Source organism: Podarcis erhardii (assembly GCF_964252035.2).
Source record: "Podarcis erhardii genome assembly, chromosome: 1".
NCBI classification, from domain to species: domain Eukaryota; kingdom Metazoa; phylum Chordata; class Lepidosauria; order Squamata; family Lacertidae; genus Podarcis; species Podarcis erhardii.
In genome coordinates, this window is record NC_138497.1 from 48141079 (window position 1) to 48161927 (window position 20849).

The 20849-nt window shown below is 40.5% G+C and overlaps 1 protein-coding gene across 4 annotated transcripts in view; it reads right to left on the bottom strand.

Annotated features, from left to right (window-relative positions):
• SUSD6 (sushi domain containing 6) overlaps nucleotides 1–20849 on the bottom strand; it is a 57235-nt gene that overhangs the window by 14206 nt on the left and 22180 nt on the right. The window contains exons 1-2 of one of the 4 annotated variants that reach the window (XM_081881881.1): nucleotides 17403–17529; nucleotides 10372–10567 (exon numbers count right to left, since the gene is read on the bottom strand). In XM_081881881.1, the coding sequence (XP_081738007.1) occupies nucleotides 10372–10492 (121 nt within the window). In that variant the 5' untranslated portion in view covers nucleotides 10493–10567; nucleotides 17403–17529. Of the gene's footprint in view, nucleotides 1–10371; nucleotides 10568–11059; nucleotides 11183–17402; nucleotides 17530–20849 lie in introns of those variants that run through there. The other 3 variants (XM_081881879.1, XM_081881880.1, XM_081881878.1) reach the window with 3 other exon arrangements.

The window sequence follows — 20849 nt, forward strand, 5'->3', positions numbered from 1 at the left end:
CTTAACCCGAGGTAATATACAGTGGTACAGGTACCACTGTATATTACCAATTTATGCAACACTAACATCAGAATATCTTCCTCAAAATCTGTGATTTCCCCCTGAAACCTGTCCCCAAAGTGAGCTAAGCCACTGAACGAAAAGACAAAGCATATTGTGTTCCATTTCTCCAGATGACACAAGAAATAACTTTAAGAAACCGGATCGATGCTGAGACACTGTAGAAATGGAAGGTTTATACAACCTTTGTGTAACTTCTGACATTTATGAGTAATGGTTATACTGAAGTTTTAGTCTTGACAGAGCTTTGAATGGATTCCTTATGATGCAAAGCACTGTTGAACTCTCAGATCCATCAAATTAAATCATAGTTTCCCCAATCAATAGAAATCTGACTTAGAGCATTCTTATTTAAGATTCAGTGAACTTCTTCACACTTTATTTTATACTGCTCTTCGCAGGCATAAGAACTGGATGCTTTTCTAACTTAAATCATACCTCAGATTCTCAAGATTCCACAGGAGCAATTTTAGATCATATTTATTCATCAAGGGATCCCATAGACTGTTGGCACAATAGAAACACAGAGGCTTTCAAGGTTCATGTCCCAAGACGAGTCCTATGAACTCCAGAGCTTAACCTATTCCATTACATGATGAAACATGCCAAAATTGCTGCATCTTGCAATATAACAGTATACACAACCTGGTAGATCACCTTGCACACACTGAACTGTAAATTGTTTAAAACCACCATTTGAGAACAAAAGCCAAGATCCGAAGCCACGGTTTGATTGATCCTGGTTTGCTCTGACTAGCCATAAACATCCATGGAAATCCATCTTCTCCAATGGGAAAAAATCTTGAGCATTAGGTTTTCAGAGTTCATTTGACCATGTTTGAATCTCTTTGTTTTATTAAACAGATGCAGTTCATATTTCATCCTCCCTCTACATCCACAAGAGCTATAGAAAATTGCTTTAAAATAAAAGTACATTTGACTATGTGTGGTTCTCTGTGCTAGTTATTTTAGGCTCCTAAAAATCAATGCCACATGAAAGTTTAGTCAAACCTACATGAATCATGGAGATCACAGGAAATAGAAGCTCTACCATTCTTTGTCCATGCATGTGTACAACACATGTACATTAGCAAAGGTCTTACAAATTGCACACCTCTCAGAACCTACTCTCAGAACCCCTCATGTGTCAGAGCACAGGATATACACAATTAAACCAACCCATTTTAAAAAAAACCAGAGCACAACAGAGTGACTCAGATTCATTGGTATGACTCTGGGGAAGTTTCTTTATAAGTGTTGGAAATAATGCTATGGTCTGCTGTGTACTGTAGCTCAGATATTTTGGAAAGGTGGTTTAAGTCAGTCCAAACTAAACATAGCTAGAGACTGGGGTTGGGGTTCCTTCTTCTCCTCATAAAACCTGTGAGCACAGGAAATTCCCATTTCTCCATATGAATCCAGACTACTAAAATAGAGAATTTATTATTTAAAATTGCTCTTTTGAAATGAGGTAGCTGTGGCTTCCTTAAATACGCAGAAGGGACTTCTTGGTGGTATCCCAACACTATGCAATGCTAGAGTGGCCCGAGCCCCTTTTTACAGATTAGGAACCTTTGAAGGGAGTAATTAAAAAATTAATGCTAGGAGTCTTTTATTGTATTAAACTACATTTAACATTTGGCTTATTTTGGGTTTATTATTTGGAAACATTTTATTACTGGATCATTTTATAATTTTTATAAGCGAGTTTATTATAGTATCCTTAGAATCCATCAATTTGAGCAAGTGTTTAGATAACATGGAATATGCAAATAAATCATAACATCCATGTACATCTGGAATTTGTCTGAAAGCAAGATAAATGCAAGCCAATTTAAGGGAGAAGAGTTTGTTACTCTTAATGAAAGCCCAATTCTTAAGAACAGGTATATTTTAATAGTTGTGACCACCTTCTTCTTCTTTGGTGATCACTCGTAGCCAAGTGTCTTCCATGAACACGGTCTTAACAGTGAGTCCGTATGTGACTGTGGAGGCCCATTCTGGATCCACACGTCCTTCCACAGTGGGGACATAGGGTTGATCATGAGTTGATCATGGTGTATTGTAGTACAACCTTACTGTACGCTTGTGAAACATGGACCACTTATAAACGCCATCTCCAACTCCTCGAAAGTTGTGACCTTATGCTCTACCTGAATCTCCTTTAAAATAGTTATTGGAAACTCTTCTTCTATTTAATGGTGCTCTTGACAGTACCAAGTATTGTCATGAAAGCAAAAGTCTTCGTTGTGAAGTTTTTAGAATTTCTTTTAATATATAGAAAACATCCATTATTTCAGTGTATTATAAATATAATCCAAATAGTAAAAAATAAAGGCAAAGGAAGAGCACACTTAATATTCTTTAGAACACTGTGATCATGATTAGTTTTTCTCAGTCTCTCCAATGATCCTCTATAGCAGATCATTCCTGCACTTACATGAACTACAGTGGTGCCCCGCAAGACGAATGCCTCGCAAGACGAAAAACTCGCTAGACGAAAGGGTTTTCTGTTTTTCGAGGTGCTTCGCAAGACGAATTTCCCTATGGGCTTGCTTCCTTTTTCGTAAAACCGTTAATACCCGGGGAATCCACGCTCCGCAAGACGGAAAAATCGCAAGACGAAGCGACTCGCGGAACGAATTATTTTCGTCTTGCGAGGCACCACTGTACTTTTAAAATCCCTTGGACCCGTTAAAAAGGATAGAAGTAGTGCCATTTGTAGACCCTTGAAATGTTAAGGTTTGTGACAACCTTCACTTTTAAAGCCTCTCCAAGTCTCACTTTTATTATCTGCTATGCATGTCAATTAGGAGTACAATAGCTACAAAGCAGCTTTTCAATTAGGAGGCAAACCATCTACCTCTTAGAACCTGGGGGCTATGGTAATTCCCCTTTTGAAATGCTAATATTATTACAAGCACAGCACCAGAAGACAAGTGGCAGAGCCTGGGTGACAAGCCGTTCTGGCTGTGGCCTTTTACAGATGGTTTAATCAGGGTCTATTGTAAGCTACCTAACCTCCCACTCTCAACAGCTATTCCCCTCCTCTGTGGAGTATTTGACAGCTGTGGTCCAGATAAATAAAGTTTTGGTAACAAGTAATGGGGAACAGTGAAATGAGGAATAAGTGTGCCAACCGTGTGCAGTGTGAAGCTTCATTCTCAGCCATGCTTACAACTTGCCTAAGACTACCTTACATTCAGTGGAGGCAACATTTGAAATGAGAATTTCGCTCAAACCACTACATCACAAATTGTTCTTCAAAAGTCTACTCTCAAATCAAGATGGAGCTTAGGATGCAGTTGCGTGTGCAACATTATGAAAGTACTCATTGCCATTTTCCTTCCTTCAAAATGTAGGACAGAAGAATATGATTATTATTTTTTACATATCCCAAAGCCATGAATTCTTACATTAGAGAAATTTCAGAGAAGACATGCTTCAGGTTGTAACCTTTTCCCTGACCAAACATAAACAGGAACCACATTTTCAAATGGACGGAATTATTTACATACAAGGCAAGTTAGAATTTTAGCTGACCACCCAAAAACCTGCAATAGGCAGAACTCTCACCAACCAACCCAGGACTACCGGAAGATAATATTTACATTGACATGAAGCAAGAACTCTTCATATGTTGCTGTTTTCCCACCTCCAATTTGTAGGGATTTCAATGAGTCTCTAAGCAGACCACACACAGAGCTTCAAGCTGAGCCTTCAGTCAAGTGGAAACTAGGCTAACATTTAAACAGGTGAAAAAACACATTAACTGGCAGAGTACACTGCTGATCAAGCTACTGTATCCAGTGAATGAATATTCCAGTGTTCAAAAGTTGTTTCCATTCCACTGCTTGTTCCCTGGCTGGATTTAGAGATGATTGTTTTTAAGACATCTTGCCAAAAGCAGAAGCAGTAAGCTGAAGATTCATATAAAGAAACCATTTTATCACAAGTCAACATTATAGGAATACTTGCTCACAAACTGCTACAGCAAGGGAGGGGGGGAAAGGTAAAGAGGGAATAAAAAAACATTCAAGTAAAGTGTTAAGTAGAAACTGCTAGCAGTACATGTTAACCAACCTGTTGGGATTATTTCAATAGTGCATTTGTGTGAAAGTGTGTTAAGAATTACCATCTTGTTCAGCTTCATATATAACGTGTATGCCAGAATGGGACAATTCTAACCTTAAATGACAGATAAGCTTCATCATACTAGGCCCACTGGTGAGTACAGTAATATTTCAAGAAGGAAATACGGATCTACAGGCACACAATGGACCCATGCCAGTGAGTGTGGCCATTAATTCCCCAATATACAAAGAATTTCCAGCAATTCATTTACCTTTGATACATTACAGTATTCCAAGGGAAGCATGGTTATGAACCATGGAGAGACTAGCTATGTGAAGTGTTTACCAGCCAGGTAAGCGTTTACCGGCCAACTGGCAGGAATGTATGAAGTGTTTACCAGCCAACTGGCAGGAATGTATGGATGTGGGAATTTCAAGTTCGAATTCCCACTCGCCTGCAAAGATCACCCTTGCCTTGAGCATGCCAATTGCTCAGCCTAGCCCACACACATCATTCCTCAGGGCTGTTGTAAAGCTAATACTGTTCTCAGCTCCTGGAAGGAATGACAATACACCATTCTATGCCATGCCATCCCACACTAATGATGTCAACATTGCTCTTGAGCTGCTCCAAGTTTTGTCTCTTCTTTGCTGTGCCCACGCCTAAAATCCATTCACTTTTGCCTGAAGGTAAGTCATTTATTATTATTATTATTAGTAGTAGTAGTAGTAGTAATATTAATATTAATATTAGTATTAGTATTAGTAATAGAATTAGTATTAGTATTTTGCCAAAAAGGACTACACAGTGATCAACAAGACAGGAGGATGCCCACCTAAGCTCCACAAAATTACTATGCAATTCCACGAGAACATGCTCAGCACCACCCAGTGTGATGGCTCATGCTCAGACACCTTCAGCTCAACTGAAAACTGTGTGTACTTGTCTGCAAACAAGACATGAAGACTGAGAACATCAACCCTGCTGTGTGGGAATCCCTCGCAGAAAACCAAGTGCCTGGAGACAGGTTGTGTATCTACAGCAGTGACTAGAGGAGTAATGACCACTGGGATGAGTGCAGAGAGAAGAAATGCCATGGTGCATCTGAAGCAGCACGACCAGATGCCTTCATCTGCCCCAGCTACAATAAAATAAAACATGCCTCTCCCATATCGGCAGGCAGGCCCTGTAACTCTCCCAACAGTTTGATTTCATCCCTAAAGGTGCACTCCTCCATTGTCTCCTGAGACAGATGGATGGCAACAAGCTTTCCTCCTGCAATCAGTAAGCTAGTTTCCCTTTGTCTAAATGTTCCTCAGAACTCCTATCTACTGATTAAAGTGTATGTCTGCAGTCCTGTACAAGTGTGTACATTCTCATTGTCAATGCGTAGGCACCTTTCATAGCTCTGGCCGATATTATATTTTTTATAGCTAAAGTTTATGAGATAGGGTTGGGAGTTTTGGGGGTATTTCAAGCTTTGCTGGTTCTGAACATCTTTATAAAATGCATGTTTTGTGTGGGTAATTCAAGACACTACAAAAGTCATCCCATTTTATAAAAAATCAATTGTTTAAAATGTGCAGAAAAACCAAATTAGCCAAATTTCCCCTATCTATAAGTATTCATTATTTATATTACACATACATATCTGGGAAAGTGCTGTTTCTTCCAACGATCCATATGCAAGAATGAATTTTATTTGCTCAAGTCAATAAAAGAAAGTCACAACTTGACAAAATATTGACTTCAAACACAAAGCATCATAAATGTCCAATGCAGTCTCCCAGAAGACAGCTGAGACACTGTGCTTTTTCTTTCCCAAAATGTAAGAGATGAATTTACCAAGCAGAACATTCAGCCATCTGCAATTCCAAACCAAGGAAGCATCCACAAATCCTCAGCTGGATGAACTAACAGACAGAAATGCAAATGCAATGTCATATTCACATATTGGGATCAAATAAGCTGCTCTGTAGGGATGGACAGATCAGTCCATTTCCAGTCTGTATCAATTTCATATGTGTTCGTAAGATAGTTCATTTTTATGCAAACCACTTGGAGTTTATTTTTTTGATTATTTTTGATTGAGCAGTACAGAAATCTGGCAAATTAAATAATTCTGTCCCATCCTGTTTCTGGCATTAATCTGTGAAAAACATCTGAATGAAAATTCATTTTTAAGTATTTATTTTATCAAAATATGTGCATTTCTAAATGCATTTCTTTTTAAAACATGTGTTTATATTTTATTTTGGTACTTTTTCTGAGCAGAGGACTATATCCTAAGTTTTGGAGAAACACAAAATCTGAAGGATTGCATTCCAATTCTGTTTCATCTGTAGGACATGGCATCTTTTGTACCATTTAAGTGTTTAGAAATCCTTTTGCATGTAAATGTACATCCATTTTTTAACGCAGAAACAGAAGCAAATCCAGTGGCTTGCATTTTGAGTAACTCAAACATTGCCCATGTTTTAAAATTACTGGGTACTATACATTGTAGCATGAATGCATGGGCAAGCCTTCAAGGAAAAGTTTTTCCCCCCAGCCAGAACTCATGGCAACTGAGTTGCGGCATCTCTTTGTTGCGCTGCAGAGGCGGGAGGTGGTAGGGTGATTGCGGTGGCAGAGGTGGGTGGTGAAAGTTGAAGTTTGGGTGCTCCCTCCCAAAAAAGGTCAACAAGTTTTGACACCTCTTTTCCTAGAAAGAAGTCCTAGGTAAAGGCAAAGGGACCCCTGACCCCCTGACCATTAGGTACAGTCATGGATGACTCTGGGGTTGCGGCGTTCATCTCGCTTTATTGGCCAAGGGAGCCGGCATACAGCTTCTAGGTCATGTGACCAGCATGACTAAGCCACTTCTAGCAAACCAGAGCAGAGCAACAGAAACGCCATTTACCTTCCCGCCGGAGCATTACCTATTTATCTACTTGCCCTTTGATGTGCTTTCGAATGAAATACCCCACTAGAGCAATGGAAAAGGAAGTGGTCATACACAAGTGTCTTCCAACAAGAAACTTGGGAGGTAAGAGTGGAGAAGAAATACCTCAAGTTCTTACCAAAGCTTTCCCCCACAGCCCTTTCTCTGAACAACCCTGTATTAATTAAACAGCAGACACTGGAACATGTCAACGCTTGCTGTTACGAGAACAGATCTGCATTCTGAATGAATATACTATTACAAGCACAAAGTCAGTGATTTGCTTGCTACAGTTCAGCAGGAATAAGGTTTGATAGCATCAGCAGTTTAAACCAGTGTGCTCTCTGCTGAATGGATGTCAGCTCAATGCAGGGCCCCTTCCACACCATGAGCACTCAAAGCTGCTAGAGCACAATGACCACCCTCATCTAGTGCTACATCAGGGGCACCTCCATGCCTGCACCAAAGATGTGTAACCGACAGCAGTTGATAGTGAAATCCTTACAACTGAGCTGGAAACTGCACCAGAACTCATGCATGCAAAGATCTTCTGGGTCAGAGCGAGGGCCTAAAATTATTAGTAAGCTGCCTTATGCCAGGTCAGGCTGCTTGCGCATATAGCAAAGTATTGTCTAGTTTGCCTGGCAGCAGCTATCCTAAACCCTGGCAGAGGGCTTTCACACAAACTACTACCTGATCCTTTTAAACTGGAGATTACTAAAGAGTGAACCCAGGACCTTTTGCATACAGAATATCTTACCTACAACCGAGTCTTGTCAAACGTTGTGATTTATAAAGTGGTTTGGTGTGGTGACCATCCCTAAAATGTGCAATGTTAGAAGTGCTCACATGAAGTGCTCAGTTACACTTCCTTTGTCTGGCTCTCCTGAACAAGGACCCTCTACCTTTCTCTTACCCATTTAAAGGACACATAGTCACTTAAAACGTTCTACTAAGAAAGAAAGAACTATTAGTCATCTTCCAAATCATATTCAAACAAATCAGTTTCGCTTATCACGACAGTGGTCTTGATAAGTTCTGAAATTCTAGTAAGTGGTAGAGTTAGCCAGAAGCAGATTTAATTAAAATTTCTCATGTCACCTTTATTTTTTGCTGGATACTGCTGCCAAGAAATGGGCCATGGGGATCTTTTGGCAATATCTAAAATCCTAAGCTTTGAACCTAGATGCACATCATTTAGGACCGTTATATACAATTACAGTTAATATTGTCATTCAAGATATATATGCCATATGCTTCAGATTCTGTTCCATTATACTTACTTCATTTCTTATAAAAATCTGTCAGTATCACTGTACACCTTTACTTGGCCATCACAGAATGAATTTGGTGCTGTAGGCAACTAACCAGTACAGTGGTACCTTGGGTTACATACGCTTCAGGTTACATACACTTCAGGTTACAGACTCAAAACATCTGAAGGGCCAAGTTTGCCTATGCCTGCTCTAGTGTGTCAAGGAATACTCCTAAACTAAAACCTTTCTTCCCCAAAAATACTTTAAAATGCTGCGGTCCAGCCACCTGCTTGTATGATACAATCTCTTTACCCATTTCAAACCCCAAGAAAGGAAAGAATGTGATGTACTGTAGGAGACAAGCAGCCCATTTCTAACACAAGGCACAAACCTCTGAACCAAGGCAAGCTACAGCTGCTTCAGGCAACTTTCTCAAACATACTTGGAAAACTACACTGAAGAGCTCTAAACAGCATCTTAAATTCCATATCTATAGCCAGATGAGTTGCCCTTACAAATATTGAAAATAAATAGATATTTCAGAAAATAATTGAGAGTTTCAGGAATGAGACATTACAATCAAGCATCCCGTAGGCTTATGGCCTAAGAAGCTATGGAGAATTCAAAAATAAGGATGCATGCATTTTAAAAACAGGCCTTCCCCATTCTCTAGCTATTATAATCTTCTTCTTCTTCTTCTTCTTCTTCTTCTTCTTCTTCTTCTTCTTCTGTTTATTTATTTATTTATTTATTTAACCCCACCCAACTGGCTGGGCTTCCCCAGCCACTCTGGGCGGCTTCCAAAAAATTTTAAAATACAATAGTCTATTAAACATTAAAAGCTTCCCTAAACAGGGCTGCCTTCAGATGTCTTCTAAAAGTTAAAATTCAGCCATATTCTACCTGACTATCCACACCGGGGAGAGGGGCAGAGACTAATATTGCCCATTAGCCACACCTGGACAGCAGCTAGTGAGTCTCTCTGTTCCAACCTCTCTTCTGCCCTCCAGAAACACACTTAATATTTTGCTAAGTTTTTATTACAAGTACTGTATATTGCATGGATGCACTTGCCCTATCAGGGTTCCCTTCTCAATGGGAGCTAGAATAAAGGGGTGTAAACTCAAAATAAAGACCAAGCCAGTGTCCTCAACAACAGTGATTACCTTTACTGAATGTTAGCAATTCATATAAGAAATTGTCCCCCAGAGACATGGCGAGAAATAGAATATTTCCTGTCTAACATGTATTTCCTATAATAAAATTTGCTTGCTTATTTTCCATACTCAATGTCTCAGTGTGATTATACCAATGATAAAGTGTGCTCCTCCAAAGAGGGGTTTCAGTGCACGGTGCTATCCAAGGCAGGGGGAGGGAAAGTATTAACTCTCCACAATTATTTATTATTTTTATTCCCCACCATTTTTCTCCAAGGACTCAAGGTGGTCTACATGGTTCTCCCCTGTCCTCAATTAATCCCCACAACAACCCTGTGGGGTAGGTTAGGCTGAGAGGCAGTGACTGGCCTAAAGTCACCCAGTGAGCTTTGTTTATGCTGAGTGGGGTCCCCCAGGTCCTAGTCCGACACTCTAACCACTGCACCACACAACTGCAGTCCACTGGCTCTATCTACACATGTCAGCTCTAGGTTTTAACTCATGGTTAAACTAAAAAGTACAACGGAGAAAACCACAATATGCCTTTAAAATATAGAGTAACCTGTCATTTAGACAACAGGACGTAACTAATGCAACTCTCACAAGATTACACCCTTGTATCTGCACTAACCAGTCAAAATAGTTCTCTGTGTATCAGTTCCATACTTCATGCGGTGAGATTAGAATCTTCACTTCATTCACAAGCATGCACTGCAGGCAATATAACCCCCTACCTTAAAGGATAAGGAAGCTGCCTTAAGCCATTTTTGTTCTCTGTTCTGTTTCTGAATTTTTAGGTGACAAGAGGCCATTTTTTAATGCATTTATTGTTACTTGCTTTGAGCCATCGCAGAGAGAGCTAGAAACCTAACAAAAGTTAAGCAGGGAGAGCTTTACTTACATGAGTCCAGTCCTTCCACCGTGAGGGTACTGAAGAGAGCCAATGGAAAAAATATCCCATGACTGATCAAGGTAAGCAGCGATGTGGTGGTGCTCGTTGTTGATACCATTCCATGGCACATCTTTTAGACGCCAACTGCTTTTGATTATTTTCCCCCTCCAATGTTTAATGTTTTCTTGGCAGAGGTCAATTCTATCTACAAAAAAGGGGAGGAGAGAGAGAGAAGGTCAGCTAAACTTCTAAAATGGAAAAAAAAATATTAGACATCTCCAAATAAATACACTCCTGACTAAATTGACTTCCATATGGGCACATGTATGTGTGTGTATGAAACAAAAGTCAAGAAGCCTTTTGAAAAAATCCAGGAAATATAAAGATGCCAGGAGTCTATAAAAAAGGGTCACCTTTCTTGACTGTTGTTAAGGAAGATGATATATGTTACGAGGGTGACTTGTTTTTGTTTTAAAGATACAAGGCACCTGGCAAACTGCCTCATCTGAAGATATCACTCAAGAGACCTCAGGTAAACCAGCTTTACTAGACAGAGGCATCGGTCTTTAAAAGGAACCACTCACACAGAACTGACTAGACAGCTACGATAAATAAACCAAAATCCTTCATTAGCCACCTGGAAGCAGACAGAAACCAAACCCCCAAGGGAGAAAAATAGTCAGAATATATACACTACCTGAAAGGAACTGCCGTATAAGTGGAAGCCAGCGAGAAAAACAAGCTGCTGAGCAGAAATGTCAGACCTCTGAATTACAAAAGAGTGCAGCTATTTAAATTCAGGGAAGTGACATCATTCCTACCTGTGGACTATTAGATTCAAGCCAATGGTGTATGTCACCTTCTATATTCAGAACGGAAGCCAAATGAATAAACAAAAACCTGTCCTCTGGCAAGTAGCTTCTGGGGGTTAATAATGTATTCAAACGCAGTTTACAGCTGTTATAACTCTCAAACATTCAATCCCAAATCAGTACAAAAACTTCCTGGAACTGGATTTCAAAATACCGTATCTGCACTGCAGGGGGTTGGACAAGATGACTCTCGGATTCCCTTCCAACTCTACAATTCTCTGATTCTATGAAACCCTTCAGTGAACATGCACTTGCATACAGGAACAACTAAACCTATGCTATTTATTCATCAGAGTGGGAGGAGGAAGAACACGCACCTTTGCTATTCAGTACCAGTGATCTCATGGCCTTCAAATCAACACTATTTGCCAATTAAACTAAGTTATCGGCTGGAGCTGAAGTACTTGATTCTCAACCCCACCCCAAGTTCACGGGGTGAAATATGTAACTGAAAAGTTACTTGTGAGTCATATTGGCAGAATTTATATCCTGAAAGGGGGGGAGAAGTATAAATAACTGTAATAAAAAATATAGCACGCCTCCACCTTTTGAAGTTCCCTCCCAAAAGGGCTCCTTTTCCCACTGACTTCTCATTTATTCATCTCAGCAGCTCACATAAGCCAAACTCCAAGATTCCAGTCAAGAAGAACCTCCCAGATCTTAGGCATTTGTGAGAATTCTGTACACAGATACAGTGGTTCCTCGGGTTACATACACTTCAGGTCACATACACTTCAGGTTACAGACTCCGCTAACCCAGAAATAGTGCTTCAGGTTAAGAACTTTGCTTCAGGATGAGAACAGAAATCGTGCTCTGGCGGTGCGGCGGCAGCAGGTGGCTCCATTAGCTAAAGTGATGCTTCAGGTTAAGAACAGTTTCAGGTTAAGAAAAGACCTCAAGAATGAATTAAGTACTTAACCTGAGGTACCACTGTATTTACAATTTAGTCACTGTATGCAAACAATAATTCCAAAGACTATAGTATTCATTTCTATGTCAGAAAAGGCTTCACACAGCACTTAAACTCTTACGTTAACTGAATTTGGAAGAATGATACACATTTCCAGGCTCATATTTATTGTATTGTATCTGATTTTTACCTAGATCCCTTGGAAAAGCAAAGTTTGTGTTTGTATGCACACACTCTCTTTTTCTGTCTTGGGGAAGGAGGGAAGCAACCAGAGAGGTTGGTGTCCATGGCAGTGGCATAGCGTGGGGGGTGAAGGGGGGCCGGCCGCACTGGGCGCAACATCTGGGGGGGGGGGTGCTCGCACTCGCAGCTCTCTGCCCCTGCTAAAATCCACGGGTTAGGGGGCGCAAATTACTTGCCTTGCCCCAGGTGCTGACAACCCACGCTACGCCACTGGTCCATGGTACTTGATCAAAAATGCAAATGTCTCCCTGGGGCTAAAAAGGTTGGCAATCCTTATTTGTCCAGGAGGGCATTCAATAAATATTTTAATAAAATTAATGCCAAACTTTGGATTGTGTGAACTTAGTCAAATTAATTTAAAAAGAACTCATCCCAAACAGGATAAAAAAACCCCAGTAATCTCAAGGGGGAAAGTCTTTTTAAAAAATCTCTTTGTAAACCAATAGGAGAAAGACTGGTTTAAAGTCTAGTCTGCAAAAATTCTATCTGCTTTTTTGTGGTTTATTTTATTTTATTATTTTATTGTGGTTTTAAGTTAAGTTCAAAGCTTTTTGAGAACACGGTTGTTTCAGAACCTATAGTTTTAATTGTTAACTCTTTAAATTATGTGGATAATTTAAGAAATGCCTTTGAAATACAGTGGTACCTCGGTTTAATAACAGCCCTGTTTATGAACTATTCGGTTTACGAACTCCGCAAAACTGGAAGTAGTGTCCCGGTTTGCAAACTTTACATTGGTCTAAGAACGGAAGCCGAACGGTGGAAGGGCATCGGCGGCGGGAGGCCTCATTAGGGAAAGCGCGCTTCGGTTGAAGAACGGTTTCAGTTTAAGAACGGACTTCCGGAACGGATTAAGTTCGTAAACCTAGGTACCACTGTAGCTATATCTCTCCTCTCATAGTTGTTTTTTTTAAAAAAAATCCTCCGGCACAGAGCTCCTACAGAGGGCAGTACCTCAAAACCACTGGAAGAAGTTACAGGGGAAATGAGAAAATGAAAGAGAACCAATGTAAAAGGGTCTGCTTAAACATCTCAACTCAGCCAGCATTCATCAACCATTAAGTGGGGACAAGTGTGACTATTGGCTGCTGCAAGGATGAATAGTTTAAGGAAGGTGAAAGCCTTTACACACCCAAAACACTTTAACAATGGAACAGAAGCGCGTCTATTTCCTAGTCCTATGAAGCACTAGGCACATGACACTTTAATGCTATGTCTAGGTCTACACCTCCTGCGGACAATTCCCAATCCTTACCCTGATCCTCTAACGGTCACTAAGCAACAAAAGCCAAGCAGCTAGGGTGGGTTGTTTATGGGGAGATGTTTCCTAGTCCCAGGAGTTTCAGGTTCTAAGTATTTTAATATTTACCTCCTATCAAACCAATACACATAAGACAGGCATTATTCGAAGCTTTTATTGTTGTTCTCTCTTAATATGCAGCCAGGAAAAGTTACTTTGAAGCTGCTGCCTTTGTGAATTAATCCACAGACCACTCCAGTCATTCCATCATTGCCTTTTGAAGTAGCAAGAGATCAACACATTCCTTTGTTTGAAAATACTGAAGCTTTCTACTCTCAAATTCATGTGAGCATGTCTCCTTAAGCAGCTATTGTTACTCAAATTTTCCTTCTTACTCAATGATCTATCTCAGTTTCTTGACAGTAAATAACCCTGGTAGATGCACACTCATCAGAATTATACAGAGATAAATTGTTTACAAAAGCACCTTTACATTGCTGGATAATGTTTGCCTAGGTTGTATTTTTAGGGGGGAGAGGGAAAGAAAAGGGTCTATTCAAATTAAATTTAAGGCTCAAACGTTTCCTACCTACAGGCAACAAAATTCTGCTGAACAGAGTCAAAGCAGGTCTAGGTTTGAAAAAGCTGCCGGGAACAATCTCAAGTGTCAAACATTCAGCCACCAGCTGCATAAATCTCAGCAGCAGCTTGAAGGCAAATTCTACCTGGGCTGATTTCAAAAGCTAGGGTGGAAGCCTACCTTTGATCAACAAGTCACAAGATAGGCTGCATTTAATTGCCTGTATTTAATTGCCTTTGACCTAAAGGGCTGATACTCCTGTTTTTTCTCTTTCATTCTTCACCTCTCTCAACCCAAGGTGTCAGAAGCTTGTAAAGTGCTCAGCAACTGGATTCCACATAATTACTGCTCACTCTCACTACTGCATAACTCCTTTGCTTGCACTAATTCTCCAACAGAATGCATTTTGAATTAGTCAACAGTTTATCTACAAAAGCGGATTGCTTCCCAAAATCTAAGCACCTACCAGGAAGCACCCTTTTTTAGTAAGGCTTCAATAGTTTCAATTGAAATCAGTTTCAATAGACATGAAGCTCTGGCCAAACATGTGTGCACCAAGGGTTTTTTGTCACTCTAAATCCAAGAGGGGCACAGGCCATAAAAGGGGAGGAAGAGGAGAGCAGCAGGAGACCAAGTTCAAAAGGTAAAAGCCCATCTTTAACAAGACCTCTAATCTACATTTGAAAGGAAAACTCAACAATTTTATGCTGGATTCCCCGCCCTTCATCTGCTTAAAAGGATCACATTATACAGATTTTATAAAGGAAACCCCTGTAGACAACATTCTGTGGGAAATGTAATTGCCATGTCAGTGGGTGGAAGATTTCTGAATGAACTCATAGATACTTATAAACCACAGCAGAAAACTAGCTTGAAACAAACCTGAGTTTAGCTATTAACAGGAATGGGAGAGAAGTACGCACCACTCACTCAAACACCCAAATGTTCTTCTCTATAAAATATCAGGAAACCTCCTGGCCCCAATAAAACAGTCCAAGCAAAAGGATGCAAGCTAAGAAATACCCTATTTTCATACATACCAAGCATCCGGAAAACAATCAAATATATGACAGTGTGTTCAATTGACACCTTTTCTGGGGGAGCTATTATAATTGTAGCTTTTGTCCTTTATTTTGTCCCTGCTTGCCAGAAAGAATAAGCCTCCTTATCCTCCGTCTGTGCATTGTTCTGGGGGTTTTCCTGGCCATCCAGAGTGGATTTGGTGGTGGCGTGGGGCAGGGGCACTAGTGGAAGCCCTTGCGTTGACTTCCACTAATTTGCTGAGCAAGGGGAATTGGGGCCAAAATATCATTTTTCTGTGTAAAAGAGAAAAATCCTGAGTTTACAAATTGCTTTTCTTGGGAAGGAAAGGGGACCCTGGAACAAGGAAGAGGAATAAAGAAGTGACAATCTGAGAACCAGTGTACCAACAAGTAAAGATTTTAAAGAGTAACTTTTGTTTGCCATGGATAATCAGTTTTAATCATTGAAATAAACAAATCAGAGGAGCATGGCACTGAATTCCTCCCCATTGATTTCCCTCTCATCAAGTGATCTGATGTGAAACTGAAGTCCGGACTATGAGCATGTACGCCCCTTGATTCAAACCAACTACATGGTCCTTGAGATACCAATAGATGCAAACTGTGCATCTGACTGTATCATTCTGTTAATTTATGTGAACAATCTGTAGCTGGGGTTCTTAATGATGCAGATGCCCATGGTACCCTCAGACACCCTCCATAGCACCTGCCAATGGTACCTGCCAAGAGTACCCACCTTTTGCTTATTAATTTTTAAAATGATGTTCTTTGACTTTGGGGGGATGTTTTGCTGGTGGGAGATTGCCTGCTTTGGAATTGATGGTATCTGCTTTTTTGATTTGGTGTGTGCACGTGGTTTGCCTATTGTTCTTTGGAGGTCTCAGCATCACCAGTTTTTCTTATTATCTTGTGCTGCCCACAGCAGTTTTAGTTTTCCAAATGAACCATCCAGGCCAAAAAGGGTAGGGGACCCCTGATCTATAGCATAGTATTCTACGCTTATTGAATGAAGATACTTTGTTGATTCTCTGAACTTCCTGTATGACTACTCCTTATATTCATTTATTTGTACCCACAGAATTGTGCCCAATACTATAATTACTAGGCTTTTTACATAATGACTTCTTATTGGTCAAATGCAGCAGTTACACTGTATATTAAAGCGCTGTGAGCCAAGAAGCAGAAACTCTGTGCATATAAATAAAATAATGAAGTTGGTAGTTGCATCAAAACAAAGGAAGTCCACAACAAAGCTAACCATTTAAATATAATGCTGCAAATTATAGATGTTTCAGTAAACTGGCATCCAAGAGCAAATAAACATTAATACTCTGTTTTAACTACCTGTGGGTGGGAAAAGTTTTGGAGAAGGATACAAGTTCCCCAAAATGTTGTAAGTCTCAGTTTCCAGCATCTGCTCAGTCTTTGGGGCTCAGCACCACATTGCTATTTTAGCCTATTTGCTGTTGTGTTTATTTCTAGGAAGCTTTGAACACACTTTTTTGGGGGGGGAAATGTTAATTTTCTACATGTGAGAATCTATGCAGGGAGGTAATTGCAGCCCGCCTCTATTACAGTATAGGGGCAGATGACAACATTGAAGGATACTGTTTTGCCCTGCGAAAATGACAGAAACTAAAACCAAATATTTGATATGGTACGTCCAAATGCAACACATGGTATGTGAATTTGCAAGCATCTAAAAATGTCTAGAGTTCCCTTTGTTCACAACAGTTTAAATATTGTATGAATTTCAGTTAGTACATAATCAGCTTAAGAACATAACAGCTATTCAAGAAACCCATTTCTGAGAACAATGGCTCTCTTAGCCTCTATGATTTATTCCCTCTGTGTTAGTTGTGGGAGAAGTTGCTCCATATATATGGATATCTGCAAATACTTCTTCAGAACAGCCTATTGTATGCCAAGCTTTTTTCTTCTACACTTAGAACAGGAACCCAACAGCACCTCTTCAGTACATACAAGTCAGTCAGTGGGACTGGCAGAAAAAACCCACACAATTTATTCTTACATAGATTCTTCTCTCTCTCTCTCTCTCTCTCTCTCACTCACACACACACACACACACACACACACACACAAACAGAAACAAAAGCAGTGAAAATCTGTATAGAGGGTAGGCTCACTCACCACAAATGCAAGCCACTGAGCAAATTCAGCTTTATATTAAATTGGCTCTGAACAGCAGCAGGCACAACACAAAGGAGAGGATATTCACTAAAGATGATGACCGAGAAGCCAGGATCCAGTTACTGAACTCTTTGAAAAGACAGGCTTTATCCATGAATTTTTGTATTATAAAATCCACACCAATAACTTGACACACAGCAACAATTGCTGCCTGCGTTACTGCTGACGGCCCTCTGCAGACAGGACATGTGGGAACAAAAGAAGAGATCAGGCAGCAACCGAGGAAAAGGACACAGTGAGAGAAACATCTGTTGGTTTCACTAGAAATGTCATGTGGCCTGTATCAGATACAGAATACTGAGAGCCTGCCTTAACTCATTTAGAGCAAACACAAACCCCATCTTTTATTTAGAAATTTAAAAAATCAGTTCTTTCCTCAACTCACACTGACCATATGACGTCATGGTGTCTGAAAGTATGCGAAGTAGCTGTCAGAAATGAGAAATGCTGCTCAGAACCAAGACTGTGGTATCTAAAAATACTTTTCTCTATAAAGGCAGACTCATTCTGTTGGCTCCACCTTTGGCAAACAAGTATGGGATTGACTGGCCAGACCCAGCCAGGAAGCAACTCTTTCCACAGTTGCAAATTCTTTAAGAGGTCAAGAGAACAGTTCAGAGCAGAAAGTGTTACCAAACTTGGGCAGAATTTGAAACATCCAAGATTTTCCCCATTTGCTAAAATGAAGAAATAAAGCCACCATTTTCATGTGACAATGTATATTCCAAACTAGTCCACTCTTTAGGGAGTAACAACAATAATTTTGAGTTCTTGTCCTTTGCGAAGAAGGAAGGTCTTCCAAAGAATCATAGAATCATAGAGTTGGAAGAGACCACAAGGGCCATCGAGTCCAACCCCCTGCCAAGCAGGAAACACCATCAGAGCACTCCTGACATATGGTTGTCAAGCCTCTGCTTAAAGACCTCCAAAGAAGGAGAGAAGCATATATGCTCAGAAGGGAGAAGCATATATGCTCAGGGTTCAAAATTAGCATGGCACCAGGCGCATTTCGCACCTAAATATTCTCCATTTGCGAGCCCCTCTGGGTGCCATTTTTTGCGCCTGGCTGACACTCAAGAATTGCTGAAATGTATGTGCTTTGATGCGGGTGGTGCTGTGGTCTAAACCACAAAGCCTAGGGCTTGCCGATCAGAAGGTTGGCGGTTCGAATCCCCGCGACAGGGTGAGCTCCCGTTGCTCAGTCCCTGCTCCTGTCAACCTAGCAGTTTGAAAGCATGTCAAAGTGCAAGTAGATAAATAGGTACCGCTCCGACGGGAAGGTAAACGGCGTTTCCATGCGCTGCTCTGGTTTGCCAGAAGCGGCTTAGTCATGCTGGCCACATGACCCAGAAGCTGTACGCTGGCTCCCTCGGCCATTAAAGTGAGATGAGCGCACAACCCCAGAGTCATCCACAACCAGACCCAACGTTCAGGGGTCCCTTTACCTTTACTTTTTTATGTCTTTGAAGCCTCAAAGTATATGTTAAGGACAGACAGTATGTTAAGGAGTTTAACAATAAAGAGTAGAGCGTTTTGAAAATTGAAGTATGGTACCAATATTTTTATTGTAAACATCAAATTTAAAAAGTATTAACATTTTTTTAAAAAACACACATATTAACAATGAATCACTTATGTGAATTGCATATTAGTTCATGCGCATCAAAATAATAAATAAAAACTGTTGCCGACTAAATGGCGATTAGACATTATGTTTTGGCACCCACAACCCAGATCCCAGGAGCCATTTGGTTCCTAGCTTTTCTATCCCAGTTTATAACACTGTATCTGCTGTCCCACCACCCAATAATGTCCATCTTTGTGTTTGCAATGAGCTCTTCTCTCCCACCCACCACCTTGCCTTTCATCTACTATGCCAGAAACTGTGAGCTTTACTGCAGTTGTGGCAAGTGCATTTAGCCTCTTTACAAGCTTTTTAACTTGTTGGATTGATTGATGGCACACAGGGCCAATCAGTTTGCAGTTCATTACCAACATTCCTTGGGGGCCCTTAAAGTATGCTAAGGGCCCATAAATTTTTGAGACTGGCTTCACAGGCTCTCTTGTTACTACTAACTATAATAGCCTTCTCTATCCTTTTTTTAAACCACTCATACAAACCTTCAGTACAGACCGGAAGCTTATCATCTGCATCACCAGCACAATTAGATGCCATGCAGTTATTCAGAATAAGCTAGAGAGATGACTCAAGAAAAACAAAGCTATTTTTCCTCTTTCAAATCAGACTGTGGCTCCTATAGAAATTCAGAAATCTAGCAGCTGTGCAGTAGAGTTCAATGATTTGAGTTTGCGGTGTTGTGCATCCAAATTTGGAACACCAAACCACCCCGAAGCCTGCACTTTAAACAGCTGCATTTTTAAAAATGGACCCATTACTACATACAGCTTGCTTAGGAAAAGCAACCTCTTTCTTACTAATGTAGACCTGCAGCAAACACATTAAAAAAGTAGTTAATCTCTTTTTGCCATTTTACAATGGACTGGACCCAGGCTAAATTAGGTGAACTTACGTTAGGTGGGAATCAATCAATGTCAGCAGCAGCAAGTGAGCTATGGCCCAAGACGGAGGTTGCTTTTCCAAAAAAAAAAAAAAAATCATTGGACAAATGCTCTATGGGGCTAAGATATGGGGAACTCGTGTCAAATCTGGAATAGAGGTCCTACAAAACAAATTTATGAGGCAGATTTTGGGGTTTCCGTGTGGGACACTGGCAGCCACCTCAGAGCCAAGTTGGGCCTTTCCTCGCTAGCAGCCAGAATTGATCTAGCCTATCTGAGATACTGGTGCAGGCTAAATGCCTTTGAAGATCATACTCTTACTAAGCTCTGCTGGTTAGAGCAACTAAGGACAGGGGCTGGGCACAATAGTGCCAAGATAAGCTTAGGGCTTATAATCTCCAAATGGAGAATTACTTAGCCCACATGACCTTAGAAATTGGATTTTTGATCAGGATGCCAACCAAGACAGAGCATCCATCTTTGCTGCATGCTACTCTACTTGGTTCCCCCAAATTAAGACCAATCACTCAAGGCCACATTACCTTGAGACTCTGACCTTCCCACAAGTATGCAGGGTCTTTGTAGAACTAAGATTTGAACACATGCCCTTGGCATATATAGAGGGGAGATACCAGGGAATTCCATATATGGATCGCAAATGGATACAATCAGGTAGAAGACATCACACACCGATATGAATGGAGTCGTCTCCACAAATATGGACAAAGCTCAAAGACAAGTAATCTCTAAGGATGGGAGACTACCAAAGACCTTTTTTGAACTGACTGACACAATGGACTTGATTGACATTTGGAGAACAAGGAACCCTCTGGAAAGGGAGGGGACCTTCTTCTCTGAAGCTAAAAT